Raw genomic sequence first — 17,402 nt, 5'->3', positions numbered from 1 at the left:
ATGTAGCCTACATTAATATGTTTTAAATAGAATTACGATTACTGTAGGCTAATATATGTAGCAGGGCATTCAGTTACTTTTGAAAGGACAATAATAAAGTGTCAGTGTATTTCATAAGACTTTAACTTTGCCAGCTATAATTTTTTTTTTAGCATTTCACTTTTTACCACTGCCTTTTAGTGACAGTCGATATGCATGTGACACTGGCGACAACAGTGATTGGCCATACCACACCCACTCCCTCCCTTCTTCTCACAGCCATCCACACCCATTTAAGCATTTTTCAAAAAGATTGTGAGCTAGACTTAGACTTAGACTGAAAGAGGGGGGTTTCATGACCCTTTAAAAACTTTCCATCCATCCTCCAACACACCACGCGATTGGCCGACCAAGACATCTATCCAGGCACGAGGAGACCGCCAGCCAAGCAACGGACCCGGGAAACCCCCTTTTACGCTGACAAAATGAATTCTCAAAGGAATGCAAGGACAAGCAAGTAGCCTCCAGACTCTGAACTGAACTGGTGCATTGAGGTAAAATTGAATAACCCGCCTAAGAAACGATAGAAGGGTTAAATTAATGATTGATGGTTCATTCAGGTCATAAGTGCATAGAAACTTGGGATTTCATCATCTCACTCTTAAAACTCATTCTTTCCTCACTCTCTTTATTTCTGCAACTCGTATGAATGTGTGTGTGTGTGTGCGTGTGTTTGTGTTAGATATTCGTTTTATGTGTTAGAATAATCAATAAAGTCTTGTTTATATTTTAAAGATAATTGTTGTTGTGTTATGTGCTTACGAATTTAATGTCTTAAACTGCTGATCTAAGTTACCTTCATCTATGAGTTACCTTGCTAATGAATAGAGTTTCACTAGTTTGGATATTTATATCCGCTGCAGAGGTGATAGTTACGGCCGTTCAAATGAACGCTGGACGAGTCATTTGCTCGGCCGTATAAGTGATTCTTTTAAGATTCCCTATAAATTAATTGATAATTCCTTTTGAGCTAAATTGACCTGTCTGGCCCCTTTAATACATATGTGTGTTACACTCTCCTGGAGATGAGTTAACATCACGTCAGGAAGAGAGGGATGATTCTATGGATGCCGTGTCACTGCATGGCATGCAAATAATTCCCTTTATGGTAGTGAGGGGAATGCTGACGAAAACGAGGAAGATGACTCCAGGTCCGTAGTTTCAGAAGGGAGTCTGCATTTGGACATTCTTCCACGCATTTTAAGTGCAAGGATTCTGGGCCTTGATGCTCAGGAAGAAGCTCCAGCTCCAGCCCCCACACAAGGTGTGGACGAGTATGTCCCGTGCACAGCCTACTGTGTCTATTCCTGTGGCTGAGGATTATTCCCAGATGCTGAGGAAAGCCTGGAATAATCCAAAAGCTGCAGCCCAGTTTAATTAAGTTAGTTTGTTGAGTTAGATTAACCTCCTGAGAGTAGTATGGGGAACATGTCATCAGTGGAGTGAGATATCACAGCCTTAACCTCTTTGGGACCTGATAAGGTAATGACAACCCTTGTTGTCCTGGTAAGGAGTGCCAAAAGACTGAACGGTTAATGAGCCAAGAGTATAACAGCTACCCGGGCAGCCCGATCAGGAAATGCTTTAGCAATAGTTTTGGCTGCTTTAAGGAAAGTTGTTAATAAATAAGAGTGTGATGTAATGAATTTGATTGACACAGCACTCATCACACACTCACAGCTTACTAGGGATATTGGAGCATCTATGTTTTTAGCAATTTATCCAGAAGACAAATCTGGTTACCTCAGACATCTTTGCCTGATTCTATTAGGAAGGACCTCATAGATATATACACTAGATGTCGCCTTGGGGTTCTAAGCATGCGTCAAAATGCCGCCATCTTGGAACAGGGGTCTTGTTATAGGAAGTAGCTAGGTAACGCTGCTATCTCCGCCTGTACTCTTACTTTTGTGCTGCGTATGGATGTTCACACGAATTAAATCTGAACTAGGAAGATTTTTTTTTTTTTTTTTTCTCTGGACTCAATGATAAATACATGTCTGACCATTGGAACGAACCAAAAAACTAGAAAATCGCATTCATGACGATTTATGGTGATTTTATTTCCGTTAGACCTTTGCCTACATTGACGCTTATGCATTAAAGAGGAGGGGCTCCTCTGTTCCATGATGGCGGCTCTATTGACGCATTCATTCCAATGAACTGCTGTAGCCAAGGCGACATCTAGTGTATATATCTATGGAAGGACCTGACTAATATGCCAGTGGCTCCCGGTCGGATATTTCAAACTGATTCACAGTTCAGAACCTTATAGGGGTATGACAGAAGGCAAGCTAGGGGTTACCAATTCCATGATCAAGGCACCAGACCGCTTTATCAGGCTCCCCAAACTGACCAGTCTCACTCTCCAGTCAGGGGAGGATCACTTAAGAGACGTACCAGGGGTTTCAAACCCCATGGAGGCCAGGCATAGCAATCTCAGAGTCGCCGGAGAATGCTCCCAACTATGCCTGGACTCTTGGGAGAAGGTAACATCAGATCCTTGGTTTCTAGATACCATCAAAACATATATGGAAATATATTGCTTAATATATCACATGATATATTCCAATATACTGCAATATATTTTTGTTTCGTAAGGGAAGTTATACATATGCCATCATCATGTTCTTTCATCATCATGGCATCACGTCTTTGTTTTGCATTTCGTGATGTTTCCACATTATATTCATCATCATGTAAAATCTGTTTTAGATTCGATGAGAGAGCTGAAATCAGTGTAAATAAACTGGATCAATAGATTCATTGAAATGATGAGCGATAAATGATTCATTCACAACAAAAAAAATTTACATTATTTTTTTTATTGCCCATTGAGAACTTGGCAATTCCAGGGATCATTCACATTTCCACAGAAAAAAAAAATCATCAAAGGAGCAAGAGACCTTTTATTGTAAATGGTAAAATCAATTATGTACATTTGATGTACACTTTCTATAGCATAAAATGTAGAGTAAAATACTCATGTTTACAAGTATGAATAGTGTTGGTGTGCCGTGATATGATGTGCAGGTTATGGGGAATTTATCGCTTGCACCAATCTGTGAGAAGAGAAGAAGTGCTATATGGTGCACTATATTTAATGAAGTGCAAAAATTAAAACTAGATTCAGTGTGAACTGAGAAGGAGAGACAACCTTGACTTATGACTTTCATTTGTATTTTCATGTTGCTGTTAGTAAAAGCCTTTCACTAAAGAAAAGTATGTTTAGCTGTAGAGTTTAATGAATATATTAATGCAAAACATGCACGTTATATTGCATATTGCTAAACTTTATTCCTATCAGGCTAGTTACAGTTTGTTTCAAAGCTGTTTAGAAAAGCTTTATTGTTTCAACTCGAACTTGTAAAACAGACTTCCGCTGTTCAGATGACAAGTAGCTGTGAAAGTCCCATTTTTCACCTGTCTGGTACATGTGCCCAAGTGATCATCAAAATTCAGGTCTTTGTCCCACACCTCCAGCTTCAGATTTTCATATAGATTGCATTTTGGAAAGTTGAACTCTGCAGACCATGAAGGATTATTGTTATCCTTGTGAAATTCTGTCTGCCCTCCAAAAGAAGATCCACACCAGATCTTGAGGTATGGATCGAGAAAGTTTTCAAAAACGTCACCGGTGAGATCTCTGGCACTTAAACCAAACACCCGAACAGCAGCACTGGCAGAGTCCAGCTGAGACACCAGCATCAGCACAGCCAGAGACACCAGCCGAAGACCATAAAAGACCGCCATATCTGTCAGAAACAATACAGGTTCAGTTATAGAGATGATGACACAAATATTAAAAAGTAAAAACAATGTGTCTTAAAAGTGTCAAGAAGTGTGATTCAGTGTTAAAGATGCCTTACCTTGCATGTATTAGATTCAGTTTATACAATTCCTGATCCTCACAACCTTTATAAAACTGCCCAATCAATACAAATCTTCCAAAGATCATCAACAGGTGGTTCAATAACGTGTATCTGTGTAGTTTTCACATTGACCTAGTTACATTTGTAAAGATGCCAAGAGTGTAAAAATTGTATCCCAAGTAAGCATAGAATCAGTGCATTAAAATAATAGTTCTCAGTCCTTTAAAGCTACAAAGGCAGAAAACACTGAGTCAATGATGTACAAGAGTTATAAAGAAAATCAATAATCTTTTGAAATATCTTATTGATAAAATATTTTAAATGTGCTGCATTTTTAGAAATGAACTATTTAATTCTGGTTTAATATATATATATATATATATATATATATATATTTTTTTTTACTTTTAGACATTTTTTAAGAAAAGTTAAAAAAACACGTATTTTCATAAATGCTTTTATATATTATATACATATATATGCCAAATTAAATGTGGTTCAACCAAATATTTGGCAGACAAAAGCCTTTTAAATATGAATAAGCAGTGAAGAAGTTTTGTATATTTACATGGCCATGGGTGTAACAATTAAAAAAGTACATAGCAAAAGGATATGTGTCAGGGTTCACTGAGGAAACAGACGGGATGGTAAGTTTTAAAAGTTTTATTGTGCAGATGGATCACAGTCGGAGATAACAGGTGAGGATCAAATGACTTAGAAACATAAAGCTAGCTGGTGATTAATGTCCTTTTCTCTGTTGCAGATGAGTTGGCGGTGGTTCGGGGAAGATGGATCGGTCTTTGAAGAACGGGAAGCAGGTAAGTAGCCGGTAGGTAGTCAGGGAGTCTGTGAGCCATGGAATGACGAACCAGACAAGTGACTGCAGTGAGAGTGAGTGCTTTATAGTTAATGTGGGGGATGGGACACAGGTGACGGTGATCAATAATCAGGGGATTGTGAACAGGGAAGTGTCCGATTGGGTGAGAGGGAATGAGTGGGCGGCGATGAGGATCGTGAAGGGGATGGAATCCTGACAGTACGGGGGGGAGGAGGAGGTACGTCCGTAGGAGGGTTATCTGAGAGTGGAGGCTGACAACCAAGGATACACTGGAAGGGGGTGAGCCCGATGGAGTTCTGCCGCAGGGAGTTTTGAGCATACTCCGCCCAAGGGAGGAAACGGCTCCAGCTGTCTTGGTACTGGTGGCAGTACGTCCGCAGGTAACGTCCGATCTCCTGAATCTTTCGCTCAGTCTGACCATTAGTCTGCGGGTGGTAACCGGAGGAGAGGCTGATGGTGACCCCAAGGAGTCTGAAGAAGGCTTGCCATACTTATGAGATGAACTGGGGTCCCCGGTCCGAGACGATATCCTCTGGGAGACCGAAGTTGGTTTCCACCTTCCTCTGGTCTAAGTTTTAAGGTCTAAGTTTTGCTGCAAAGCCGCTTCCAACTTTAAAGACTTTCCATCCATCCGCCAACACATCACGTGATTGACCGCTAAGATCTATCCAGGCATGAGGAGACCGCCAGCCAAAAACACAGACCCGGGAAACCACCTTTTACGCCCAAAAGGAATCCCCAAAAGAACGCAAATAGTCAAGTCAAGTCAAGTATATTGATACTTTTTATAGCGCTTTTCACAATATAGATTGCATCAAAGCAGCTTCACAGTATCAGTCAAAACATATGTTCGTTTCTTAGAGGAAAAACATCCACGTTTGGTAGAGCTGATCAAGGGAATAATCAAGGGGAATAATCAAGGGAAAATACGCCGCAAGTAGCCTCCAGACTCTGAACTGAACTGCATTGAGATAAAATTGAATAACCCGCCTAAGAAACGATAGAAGGGTTCAATTAATGATTGATGGTTTGTTCAGGTCATGTCTTATAAGTGCATATAGAAATTTGGGATTTCATCATCTCACTCTTAAAACTCGTTCTTTCTTCACTCTCTTTCTTTCTGCAACTCGTATGAATGTGTGTGTGTGTGTGCGTGTGTTTGTGTTAGATATTAGTCTTATGTGTTAAAATAATCAATAAAGTCTTGTTTATATTTTTGTGTTATGTGCTTACGAATTTAATGTCTTAAACTGCTGAATTAAGTTACCTTCATCTATGAGTTACCTTGCTAATGAATAGAGTTTCACTATAGTTTGGATATTTATATCCGCTGCGGAGGTGATAGTTACGGCCCGTTCAAATAAACGCTGGACGAGTCATTTGCTCGGCCGTATAAGTGATTCTTTTAAGATTCCCTTTAAATTAATTGATCATTCCTTTTGAGCTAAATTGACCTTTCTGGCCCCTTGTATACATATTATTATTATTATTATCATACGTGTGTTACACGCTCCTGGAGATGAGTTAACATCACGTTAGGAAGAGAGGGATGATTCTATGGATGCCGTGTCACTGCATGCAAATAATTCCCTTTATGGTAGTGAGGGGAATGCTGACGAAAACGAGGAAGATGACTCCAGGTCCGAACTTTCAGAAGGGAGTCTGCATTCTGACATTCTTCCACGCATTTAAAGGTGGGGTATGTGATTTTCTTTTTTGACCATTTTTTCAAAATCACTTGAAATCCTATTCCTAACCCACTTACAGCCACTGAGTTAGAAGCACTGAAATGAAAATTTAATCATCTGTGGAACGGGCAGGACTCGAAAAACATTTTCATTTTCAAGACCGTCTAGAATCATTGGACAGTCAGTGCGTCAATAAAACGGTCGTACCATACCCCCCTCCCCATGCCCCTCTTCGAATGGGTGGAGTGGGTGGAGTCAGGGAAAGAAGGTAGGACCTTTTAAGTTGTGTATTTTCAAAATCTGCCGGCTGTTTTGCAAATCACATACCCCACCTTTAAGTGCAAGGATTCTGGGCCTTGATGCTCAGGAAGAAGCTCCAGCTCCAGCCCCCACACAAGGTGTGGACGAGTATGTCCCGTGCACAGCCTACTGTGTCTATTCCTGTGGCTGAGGATTATTCCCAGATGCCGAGGAAAGCCTGGAATAATCCAAAAGCTGCAATCCAGTTTAATTAAGTTAGTTTGTTAAGTTAGATTACCCCCCTGAGAGTAGTATGGGGAACATGTCATCAGTGGAGTGAGATATCGCAGCCCGTAACACTTTGGGACCTGATAAGGTTACTGAGAACCCTTGCTGTCCTGGTAAGGAGTGCCAAAAGACCGATCAGTTAATGAGACAAGAGTATAACAGCTACCCGGGCAGCCCGATCAGGAAATGCTTTAGCAATAGTTTTGTCTGCTTTAAGGAAAGTTGTTAATAAAGAAGAGTGTGATGTGATGAATTTGATTGACACAGCACTCATCACACACTCACAGCTTATAGGGAAATTGGAGCATCTATGTTTTCAGCAATTTTAGCCAGAAGACAAATCTGGTTAGCTCAGACATCTTTGCCTGATTCTATTAGTAAGGACCTGACTAATATACCAGTGGTTCCAGGTCGGATATTTCAAACTGATTCACATTCTTTACTGGATGCTGTTGATCAGGCAAGACACAGAAGAGAATCAGTTCAGCAAACATTTGGTGGACCTTTCAGCCCCCACACTTTCCTCATTCAGAACCGTGTGGGTATGAATGACAGAAGGCGAGCTAATGGTTACCAATTCCATGATCAAGGCACCAGGCCGCTTTACCAGGCTGTCCAAACTGACCAGTCTCACTCTCCAGTCAGAGGAGGATCACTTAAGAGACGTACCAGGAGTTTCAAACCCAGTCTCAGAGTCGCCGGAGAATGCTCCCAACTATGCCTGGACAGTTGGGATAAGGTAACATCAGATCATTGGTTTTTAGATACAATTAATACAGGATACAGGTTTTTCTGACATTCTTCTTAGACAGAGGTCTACAGCCTACTTCTAGAATATATATATTTTGTAGGCTAAGTTATACACATGCCATCATCAGTGTCATAATATGTCTTTGTTTTGCATTTCGTGATGTTTCCACATTATATTCATCATCATGTAAAATCTGCCTTAGATTCGATGAGAGAGCTGAAATCACTAAAAATAAACTGGATCAATATTCATTGAAATGATTCATGAGCGATGAAGGATTCGCTCACAACAAATATTTTTTTTATTTTTTTTATTGCCTATTTAGAACTTAGCAATAAAGGGATCATTACAATTTCCACAGAAAAACAATCAAAGGAGCAAGAGACCTTTTATTGTAAATGGCTTATTAATTATGAACATTTCATGTATACTACACATAGCATAACATGTAGAGCAAAATACTCATGTTACAAGTATGAAAAGTGTTGGTGTGCAGTGATGGTTATGAGGAATGTATCACTTGCACCAATCTGTGAGAGGAGAAGCAGGGCTATATGGTGCACTAGATTTAATAAAGTGCAAAAATTAAAACTAGATTCAGAGTGAACTGAGAAGCAGAGACACCCTTGATTTATGACTTTCATTTGTATTTTCATGAAGCTGTTAGTAAAAGCATTTCACTAAAGAAGAAAAGTATGTTAGCTGTAGATTTTAATGAATATATTAAAGCAAAACATACACGTTATATTGCATATTGTTTATCTTTATTTCTATTAGGGTAGTTACAGTTTGTTTCAAAGCTGTTTGGAAAAGGTTTATTGTAACACCGTGTGACAACGATTGGAACAAAACTGGTAAAACAGGGTTCCTCCGGGGCCCTGACAAGTAACAGATTTAACCCATTCAAACTCCACTGTTACGGAACACGTGCCCACGAGTTCATCATAAAATAGGTCTTTGTCCCACAACTCCACCTGCAGAACGTCATATCGATTGCAATTTGGGAAGTTGAACTCTACAGACCATGAAGGATTATTGTCATCATCGTGACTTTCTGTCTGCGCAAAAGAAGATCCACACCAGACCTTGACGTATGGATCGAGAAAGTTTTCAAAAACATCACCGGTGAGATCTCTGGCACTTAAACCAAACACCCGAACAGCAGCACTGGCAGAGTCCAGCTGAGACACCAGCATCAGCACAGCCAGAGACACCAGCCGAAGACCATAAAAGACCGCCATATCTGTCAGAAACAATACAGGTTCAGTTATAGAGATGATGACACAAATGTGTCTTAAAAGTGTCAAGAAGCTGAAGTGTGATTCAGTGTTAAAGATGCCTTACCTTGCTTGTATTGGATTCAGTATGTATAATTCCTGATCCTCACAGCCTTTATAAAACTGCCCAATCAATACAAATCTTCCAAAGATCATCAACAGGTTGTTCTATAACATGTGTATCTGTGTTGTTTCCACATTGACCTAGTTACATTTGTAAAGATGCCAGGAGTGTAAACATTGCATCCCAAGTAAGCATAGAAGCAGTGCATTAAAATAATAGTTCTCAGTCCTTTAAAGCTACAAAAGCAGAAAACACTGAGCCAATAATGTACAAGTTATAAAGACAAACAATAATCTTTTGAAATATCTTATCGATAAAATATTTTAATATATGTCATCAGAGAAGTATGCAATTATTTTATTAATTATTTTATTATAATTTTTATAATTTTATAAATTTTAGGTAGCCTTTTAAATTATGGCATGCAAACCTGGTATGGCAATCTTTCGGTTCAATTAAAATCACAGATTGCACGTCTTATGAGAATTGCAATGAAGGTTATGGGTGTAAGGGAATACTCATCACTTCAATCAATTTATGAATCAATGGTTTAAAAAAATGCACAGACAATAGTAGGTGATACCAGCCATGTTTTATTTCCAATGTAGGAGTTGCTGCCATCAGGGAGACGGTATAGAGTACCATTGTGTAAGAGTAACCGTTACAAAAAATCCTTTATACCTCTATCAATTAATATGTTAAATAGCAAGATGCAGTAATGTAGGTCTATAGTTTCTGTGTGTGCATTTAGTATATGTATATTGTGTATTAAAGGGGTCATGAACTGGCTTTTTAAATTTGATTATATTGTTGTCTGAGGTCAACTTATGACGTTCGCTTGGTTTTTGCATTCAAAAACATAAAAATGAATAAGTAATAGGCTATTTTGTACCCTAGTTTTGAGCCTAGCTGAAAAACGCTGGGTTTTTATGGGCGTCTCGCACTGAAGACTTGGAAGTAAACGCCCACTGCTATGGGTGGATAACAGTTTTGCATATTATAATGAGTTTCAACTCACTCGTTTTGAAAACGTCGAATGTTGTAAAATGGCAACCGGAATAATTCGACCCAGAGTCCTTGTGTTGCACAAACTTGTGTTATGTGTGTTATGTGCTTACGAATTTAATGTCTTAAACTGCTGATCTAAGTTACCTTCATCTATGAGTTACCTTGCTAATGAATAGAGTTTCACTAGTTTGGATATTTATATCCGCTGCAGAGGTGATAGTTACGGCCCGTTCAAATGAACGCTGGACGAGTCATTTGCTCGGCCGTGTAAGTGATTCTTTTAAGATTCCCTATAAATTAATTGATAATTCCTTTTGAGCTAAATTGACCTGTTTGGCCCCTTTAATACATATTATTATTATTATTATTATTATACGTGTGTTACACGCTCCTGGAGATGAGTTAACATCACGTTAGGAAGAGAGGGATGGTTCTATGGATGCCGTGTCACTGCATGCAAGTAATTCCCGTTATGGTAGTGAGGGGAATGCTGATGAAAACGAGGAAGATGACTCCAGGTCCGAAGTTTCAGAAGAGAGCCTGCATTCTGACATTCTTCCACGCATTTTAAGTGCAAGGATTCTGGGCCTTGATGCTCAGGAAGAAGCTCCAGCTCCAGCCCCCACACAAGGTGTGGACGAGTATGTCCCGTGCACAGCCTACTGTGTCTATTCCTGTGGCTGAGGATTATTCCCAGATGCTGAGGAAAGCCTGGAATAATCCAAAAGCTGCACTCCAGTTTAATTAAGTTTGTTTGTTGAGTTAGATTACCCCCCTGAGAGTAATATGGGGAACATGTCATCAGTGGAGTGAGATATCACAGCCCGTAACACTTTGGGACCTGATAAGGTTACTGAGAACCCTTGTTGTCCGGTAAGGAGTGCCAAAAGACCAATCAGTTAATGAGACAAGAGTATAACAGCTACCGGGCAGCCCGATCAGGAAATGCTTTAGCAATAGTTTTGTCTGCTTTAAGGAAAGTTGTTAATAAAGAAGAGCGTGATGTGATGAATTTGATTGACACAGCACTCATCACACACTCACAGCTTATAGGGATATTGGAGCATCTATGTTTTCAGCAATTTTAGCCAGAAGACAAATCTGGTTAGCTCAGACATCTTTGCCTGATTCTATTGGACCTGACTAATATACCAGTGGTTCCAGGTCGGATATTTCAAACTGATTCACAGTCTTTACTGGATGCTGTTGATCAGGCAAGACACAGAAGAGAATCAGTTCAGCAAACATTTGGTGGACCTTTCAGCCCCCACACTTTCCTCTTTCAGAACCGTGTGGGTATGAATGACAGAAGGCGAGCTAATGGTTACCAATTCCATGATCAAGGCACCAGGCCGCTTTACCAGGCTCTCCAAACTGACCAGTCTCACTGTCCAGTCAGAGGAGGATCACTTAAGAGACGTACCAGGACTTTCAAACCCAGTCTCAGAGTCGCCGGAGAATGCTCCCAACTATGCCTGGACAGTTGGGAGAAGGTAACATCAGATCATTGGTTTCTAGATACAATCAATACAGGATACAGGTTTTTCTGACATTCTTCTTAGACAGAGGTCTACAGCCTACTTCTAGAATATATATATTTTGTAGGCTAAGTTATACACATGCCATCATCAGTGTCATAATATGTCTTTGTTTTGCATTTCGTGATGTTTCCACATTATATTCATCATCATGTAAAATCTGCCTTAGATTCGATGAGAGAGCTGAAATCAATGTAAATAAACTGGATCAATATTCATTGAAATGATTCATCAGCGATGAAGGATTCGCTCACAACAAATAAAAAAAAAAAAAAAAATTTATTGCCTATTTAGAACGTCTCGGGTTACGTATGTAACCCTTGTTCCCTGAGAAAGGGAACGAGACACTGCGTCGGTGACGACACTAGGGGAACGCCCTTAAGCATAGCGCGTCTGAATTCATGAATGAAACCGAATCCAATCCTATTGGCGTTGCGTAATGACGTAGCGAGTGACGGCATACACGGATGTGTACAAAGGCACGCCGGCACAAGCAAAGTCAGCTCTTTGCTATGAAGCAAGTGCTCCAAGCAGGGTGAGGTGTGGCGAACCGACGCAGTGTCTCGTTCCCTTTCTTAGGTAACAAGGGTTACATACGTAACCCGAGACGTTCCCTTTCGAGGGAACTCGAACTGCGTCGGTGACGACACTAGGGGAACGAGATACCCACTATACCACAACGAACCCTGCTCATCCTAGTGTGAAACTGACTTCAGGCACAACCTAGGACGAAAGCACTCGTGCACCGGGTGTAGAGGGAAGGTCCAGACTGTAAAACCTCATGAATGTGTGCGGAGTGGCCCAGCCAGCCGCCTCACATATGTCATGAATAGGAACCCCTGAAAGGAGGGCTCTAGAAGACGCTATGCCTCTGGTCAAGTGAGCCCTCACAGCCATAGGTGAAGGCAAATTGCGCACCTGATAGGCCAGGGAAATAGTCTGAACGACCCAGTTGCTGATGGTTTGCTTAGAGGCGGGAAGCCCCTTTTTTGGCGACCCAAAACACACCAGCAACTGGTCCGACTTCCGCCATGAGGAGGACTTCTGGATGTAATACTGAAGTGCTCTGACAGGGCAGAGCAGATGAAGTCTCTCCTCATCCACCGTCACATGAGGTGGAGGATGAAATGCCTGCAGAACCAAAGGCCGTGCCACATTAGATGGCACCTTGGGCAAATAGCCGGGCCTGGGGTGCAAGATGGCCTTAATGTTGCCTGGAGCAAACTCCAAGCATCCATTGGAAATAGAGAGCGCCTGGAGATCTCCTACCCTCCTCAGAGAAGTAATGGCCAACAAAAAGACCACCTTAAACGAAAGGTTCTTGGCCTCAGCCAACTCCAATGGTTCGAAGGGGGCCTCGGCCAGTCCTTCGAGAACCACTGCCAGGTCCCAAGAGGGAACCCTGGTGCGAGTCGCAGGTCTCATCCTCCAGGCTCCACGGAGGAAACGTACGACCAGGTGATGCCTCCCCAGAGGACCATCACTCAGAGGAGCGTGGAATGCCGCAATGGCAGCCACATAAACCTTGAGCGTGGACGGGGTAAGCCCGGCAGAAAAGTGGTCTTGGAGAAACTCCAGCACTGAAGCCACTGGGCAGTGAACTGGGTCCAAATCATGCTCTCTGCACCAAATGGAAAAAACATTCCACTTAAGGCCGTATAACTTCCTCGTGGAGGCAGCTCTGGAAGTGAGTATAGTCTCAACCACTTCTGCTGACAGGCCGGCTTCTAGGTACTGTGCCCCCTCAGGGGCCAGACCCACAGTTTCCACAGCTCGGGCCGAGAGTGGAGAACTGAGCCCCCCGCCTGCGACAACAGGTCCCTCCTCAGAGGGATCTGCCATAGTGGGCCTGCCAGAAGCAGGATGATGTCCGAAAATCATACTCGGGCCGGCCAAAACGGGGCTACTAATAGTAGGCTGACCCCGTCTCGATGGACCCTTTCCAGAACTGCTGGGAGCAGAGCGATTGGGGGAAAGGCGTACAGACGCAGCCTCGGCCACGTCTGCACGATGGCATCCAACCCCAGTTGCCAAGAGGAATGACGGTCCTGCCAGAGACCTCTCGTAAAGCGGCCGTGCATGACCGCGCCCCAGCCCGTGAGGGAGGCGTCTGTCGAAATGGATATCCGGCGACATGACGCTCCCAGCCTGGGACCCTGGGGCAAGAACCAAGGCTTTTTCCAAATTGATAGGGAACGAAGGCATCTGCGCGTAACCCTTATCAAGCGGAATGGGTTTCCCCTCGGGGAAAACCCCTTGGCTCTTAACCACCACTGTAGAGCTCTCATGTGTAGCAGGCCAGAAGGTATCATGTTGGACGCTGCTGCCATGAGACCCAACACTCTCTGAAAGTGTTTGACAGTGATGGCTTGGCCTAGCTTTATCCTGGACACTGAGGTCAGGATAGACTCGATCCGAGCAGGAGACAATCGTGCCCGCATCGTAACCGAGTCCCACACCACTCCCAGGAACGTGGTTCTCTGGGCTGGTGTCAACACGCTTTTCTTCGTGTTGAGTCTCAACCCCAGGCTCTGGATGTGGGTGAGGACGACATCTCGATGCCGAATCGCCAGCTCTCTCGACTGTGCCAATATTAACCAGTCGTCGATGTAATTGAGCACCCTGATGCCCTCGAGCCTCAGGGGCGCTAGAGCTGCATCCATACACTTGGTAAAGGTGCGAGGGGAGAGTGCTAGGCCGAATGGAAGAACCCGATATTGGTAAGCTTCACCCCCGAAAGCAAACCTCAGGAACTTCCTGTGAGATGGAAGGATGGAGATGTGAAAATAAGCGTCTTTTAGATCTATCGTGACAAACCAATCCTCGGATTGGATTTGACTCACGATAATGGGAATAGTGAGCATCTTGAACCTGAATCTCCTCAGAGACCGATTCAGATGCCTTAGATCTAAAATTGGACGCAACCCTCCATCCTTCTTTGGAACTATGAAGTACCGGCTGTAGAACCCGGACTCTCTGACTAGTGGGGGAACACGCTCTATGGCCCCTTTTACTAGCAGCGAGTTGACTTCCTGTCCCAACACCAGACTCTGCTCTGGGTATCACGATAGAAGATGCGGAAGCAAAAGTGCAAGTAAAACTCGTTTAATGTCACACAGGAAAGGTCAGGGAACACACACAACAAGCTGGTGACGCAGGGACAAGATGGTCAGTAATCCAAATGAAGTGCCGTGGTGCAGAGTGAAGATATCCAGACGTGAGACGAACCGTGGAACCAGACTGGGAACAGGACAAGACGATGACGGGAACAGGATCACACACGAGGAACATCAAGCAACGATCTGACAATGAGAGGAAAGTTCGGTGAGTATTTAAAGGTGAGAGGATAGGCAGCAGCTGGGGAGATGATTGCGATCAGCTGGATCGCTGATCTTCCTGATCAGAGTGGAGCCGCCCACTCACACACACCCACACATTAAACAACAGAAACACGAGACTAGAAGGAGCCAATGAATTTATAAACCGTGACACTGGGTGCACTAACGTCCAGACCACCCCGTTGAATTTTGGTGGGCGGACCTGGAACTGCAGTCTGTACCCAATTCCTACAGTGCGCAGGACCCATGGAGAAATATTCGTGAGGTTTTGCCATGCCTCTGCGAAATTCACCAAGGGAACCAGCCCCTCGGGGCTGGTGTCCAGTGTTTTGTGTAAGTCCTTGACGGCACCCTGAAGCGGAAGACCGGCAGGGCAAAACCGACAACGACCCACAGTGTGCGAGCGCGAACGCTGTCTGACTGCAAGCCCTTGGGGCAGAAAAGACAGTGTGTGCTTGCTGGAAGCTGGCGTGTCCTGATGCGTCAGAGACGGCGGGATACTGACGCCAGCTTCCTGAGGGCCCGACGAGAGAGGGGACCTCGATCGCTCTCTCTCGGGGGGGGGCGGTCCTTGGAGGTCCCACAGGAGACCTCGACCGGCGAGGGAGATATTGCCTAAACGCTTCACTCTGTTTCTTAGTGTCCTGAAATCTGTCGACGACAGCATTAACCGCCTCGCCGAACAGACCAGAGGTACACATGGGTGCATCAAGGAGAAAGGCCCTGTCCTTCTCCTTGATGCCAGAGAGGTTAAGCCACAGATGTCTCTCCGTGGTTACCAGAGCTGACATGGAGCGGCCGATGGCACGGGCCGTCTCCTTGGTAACCCGGAGAGACAGGTCTGTGGCTTTGCGAAGCTCGGCAATATCTTCCACAGTAGGGCCCTCACCCTGGTCCATGTCCTTTAAGAGGTCGGCCTGGTACGCCTGCAGAATGGCCATCGTGTGCAGGCTCGCACCAGCCCGACCCGCCGCCATATAGGCCCTGCCCACCAACGCAGATGTAGTGCGACATGGCTTGGAGGGCAGCGCCGGTGTCTTGAGGGATGATGCAAGATCGGGTGAAAGATAACTGGCTAGAGCTTCCTCAACCCGAGGCATCATCCCATAACCGTTCTCTCTAACCCCCGTAATGTTACTATAGTTCAACATCGGGGGGTTAGACAGGCGCGCTGAAAAGGGCCTGCTCCAGGATTTACACAACTCGTTGTGTAAATCCGGGAAGAACGGTAGAGACCGGCGCGGAGGCTGTGCGCGGTGCTGCAGGAAGTCGAGTTTGCTTCTGATTCGCGCTTCCTGCCTCTCCTATGGCCAACTAATATTCAGCTTGGCCACAGCCCGCGTCACTACCTCCAAAAGCTCATCATAATTGGGTGCAGATTGTGTGTGTGTGTGTGTGCTTCATGCAGATCCCCCTCCGCAATGCTGAGCACATCTAATTCCTCAGAATCAGACAGCTGCAGCACTGGGTCTGCATCCCGAACGGGAGAAGCCGCAGAGCGGGCTCCCGAACGGGGGACAGGGGAATCTGAGCCTTCAGATGAGGATTGGGAAAGTGCCTCGGCAGTCCCGATCCCCTCTGAAAGCTCCCTTTGCGAGCCCCACGATCTAAGCCGCCGCATTGCCTCGGCAGATGCGGGACCTGAACCGCGGGGAGCGCGCATCTGGCCATCCTCAGAAAATAAAGCCAGACGGGAACGCAGCACTCTCATAGAAAGAGAATCACAGTGGCCGCAAGCAGCCCCCTCGAGGGCTGCTTGGGCGTGCTGCATTCCCAAACAAGCCACACACATCTCGTGTGTGTCCCCAGCCGTAATATAGCGAGGACATGGGAACACACATTTTTTAAACAGAGCGCTTGCTGAATAGCAAAAAGCTGACTTTGCTTGTGCCGGCGTGCCTTTGTACACATCCGTGTATGCCGTCACTCGCTACGTCATTACGCAACGCCAATAGGATTGGATTCGGTTTCATTCATGAATTCAGACGCGCAGGGCCGGCGCTAGCCATTTGGGTGCCCTAAGCACAAATGCCCCCCCCCCCCCACTCACTCACCACCCACTCACCACCCACTCGCCACCTCACCCCCCCACCCACCCACTCACCCACTCACCCCCTCACCCACTCACTCACCCACCCACCCACCCACCCAAGGAATAACAACCATTCAGAATTTCTTAGTCTGATGAAGCACAATATAATAATTCTGTACATAATTTGTAGGGCTGGGAAAAGATTAATCGCGATTAATCGCATCCAAAATAAAAGTTTGTGTCTACATGAATGATATGTGTGTGTACGGTGTATAATTATTTTGTATATATATAAATACACATTTGCATGTATGTATTTAAGAAATATTTGTTATTTATATATAAAATATTTAAATTTATATATAATATAAATTATATATAAATATATACAGTATATACATGCTAATATTTCTTAAATATATACGTGCA

General features: G+C 44.0%; 1 protein-coding gene across 1 annotated transcript; it reads right to left on the bottom strand.

The window, feature by feature from the left end:
- Window positions 1–2,930: 2,930 nt before the first annotated feature.
- LOC130079973 (perforin-1-like) lies at window positions 2,931–3,816 on the bottom strand. Its single transcript, XM_056245233.1, has one exon. It carries the CDS (start codon window positions 3,790–3,792, stop codon window positions 3,385–3,387), a length of 408 nt encoding a protein of 135 aa, XP_056101208.1. The 5' UTR covers window positions 3,793–3,816; the 3' UTR covers window positions 2,931–3,384.
- Window positions 3,817–17,402: the final 13,586 nt, after the last annotated feature.

This window comes from Rhinichthys klamathensis, unplaced genomic scaffold (genome assembly GCF_029890125.1).
Source record: "Rhinichthys klamathensis goyatoka isolate OS25496 unplaced genomic scaffold, OSU_Roscu_1.1 h1tg000029l_1, whole genome shotgun sequence".
NCBI classification, from domain to species: domain Eukaryota; kingdom Metazoa; phylum Chordata; class Actinopteri; order Cypriniformes; family Leuciscidae; genus Rhinichthys; species Rhinichthys klamathensis.
This window is presented reverse-complemented; position numbering and strand designations above follow the sequence as displayed.

Coding starts and splice junctions, on each gene's coding strand:
- LOC130079973 (XM_056245233.1), bottom strand. CDS start 3,792: ATGGCGGTCTTTTATGGTCTTCGGCTGGTGTCTCTGGCTGTGCTGATG.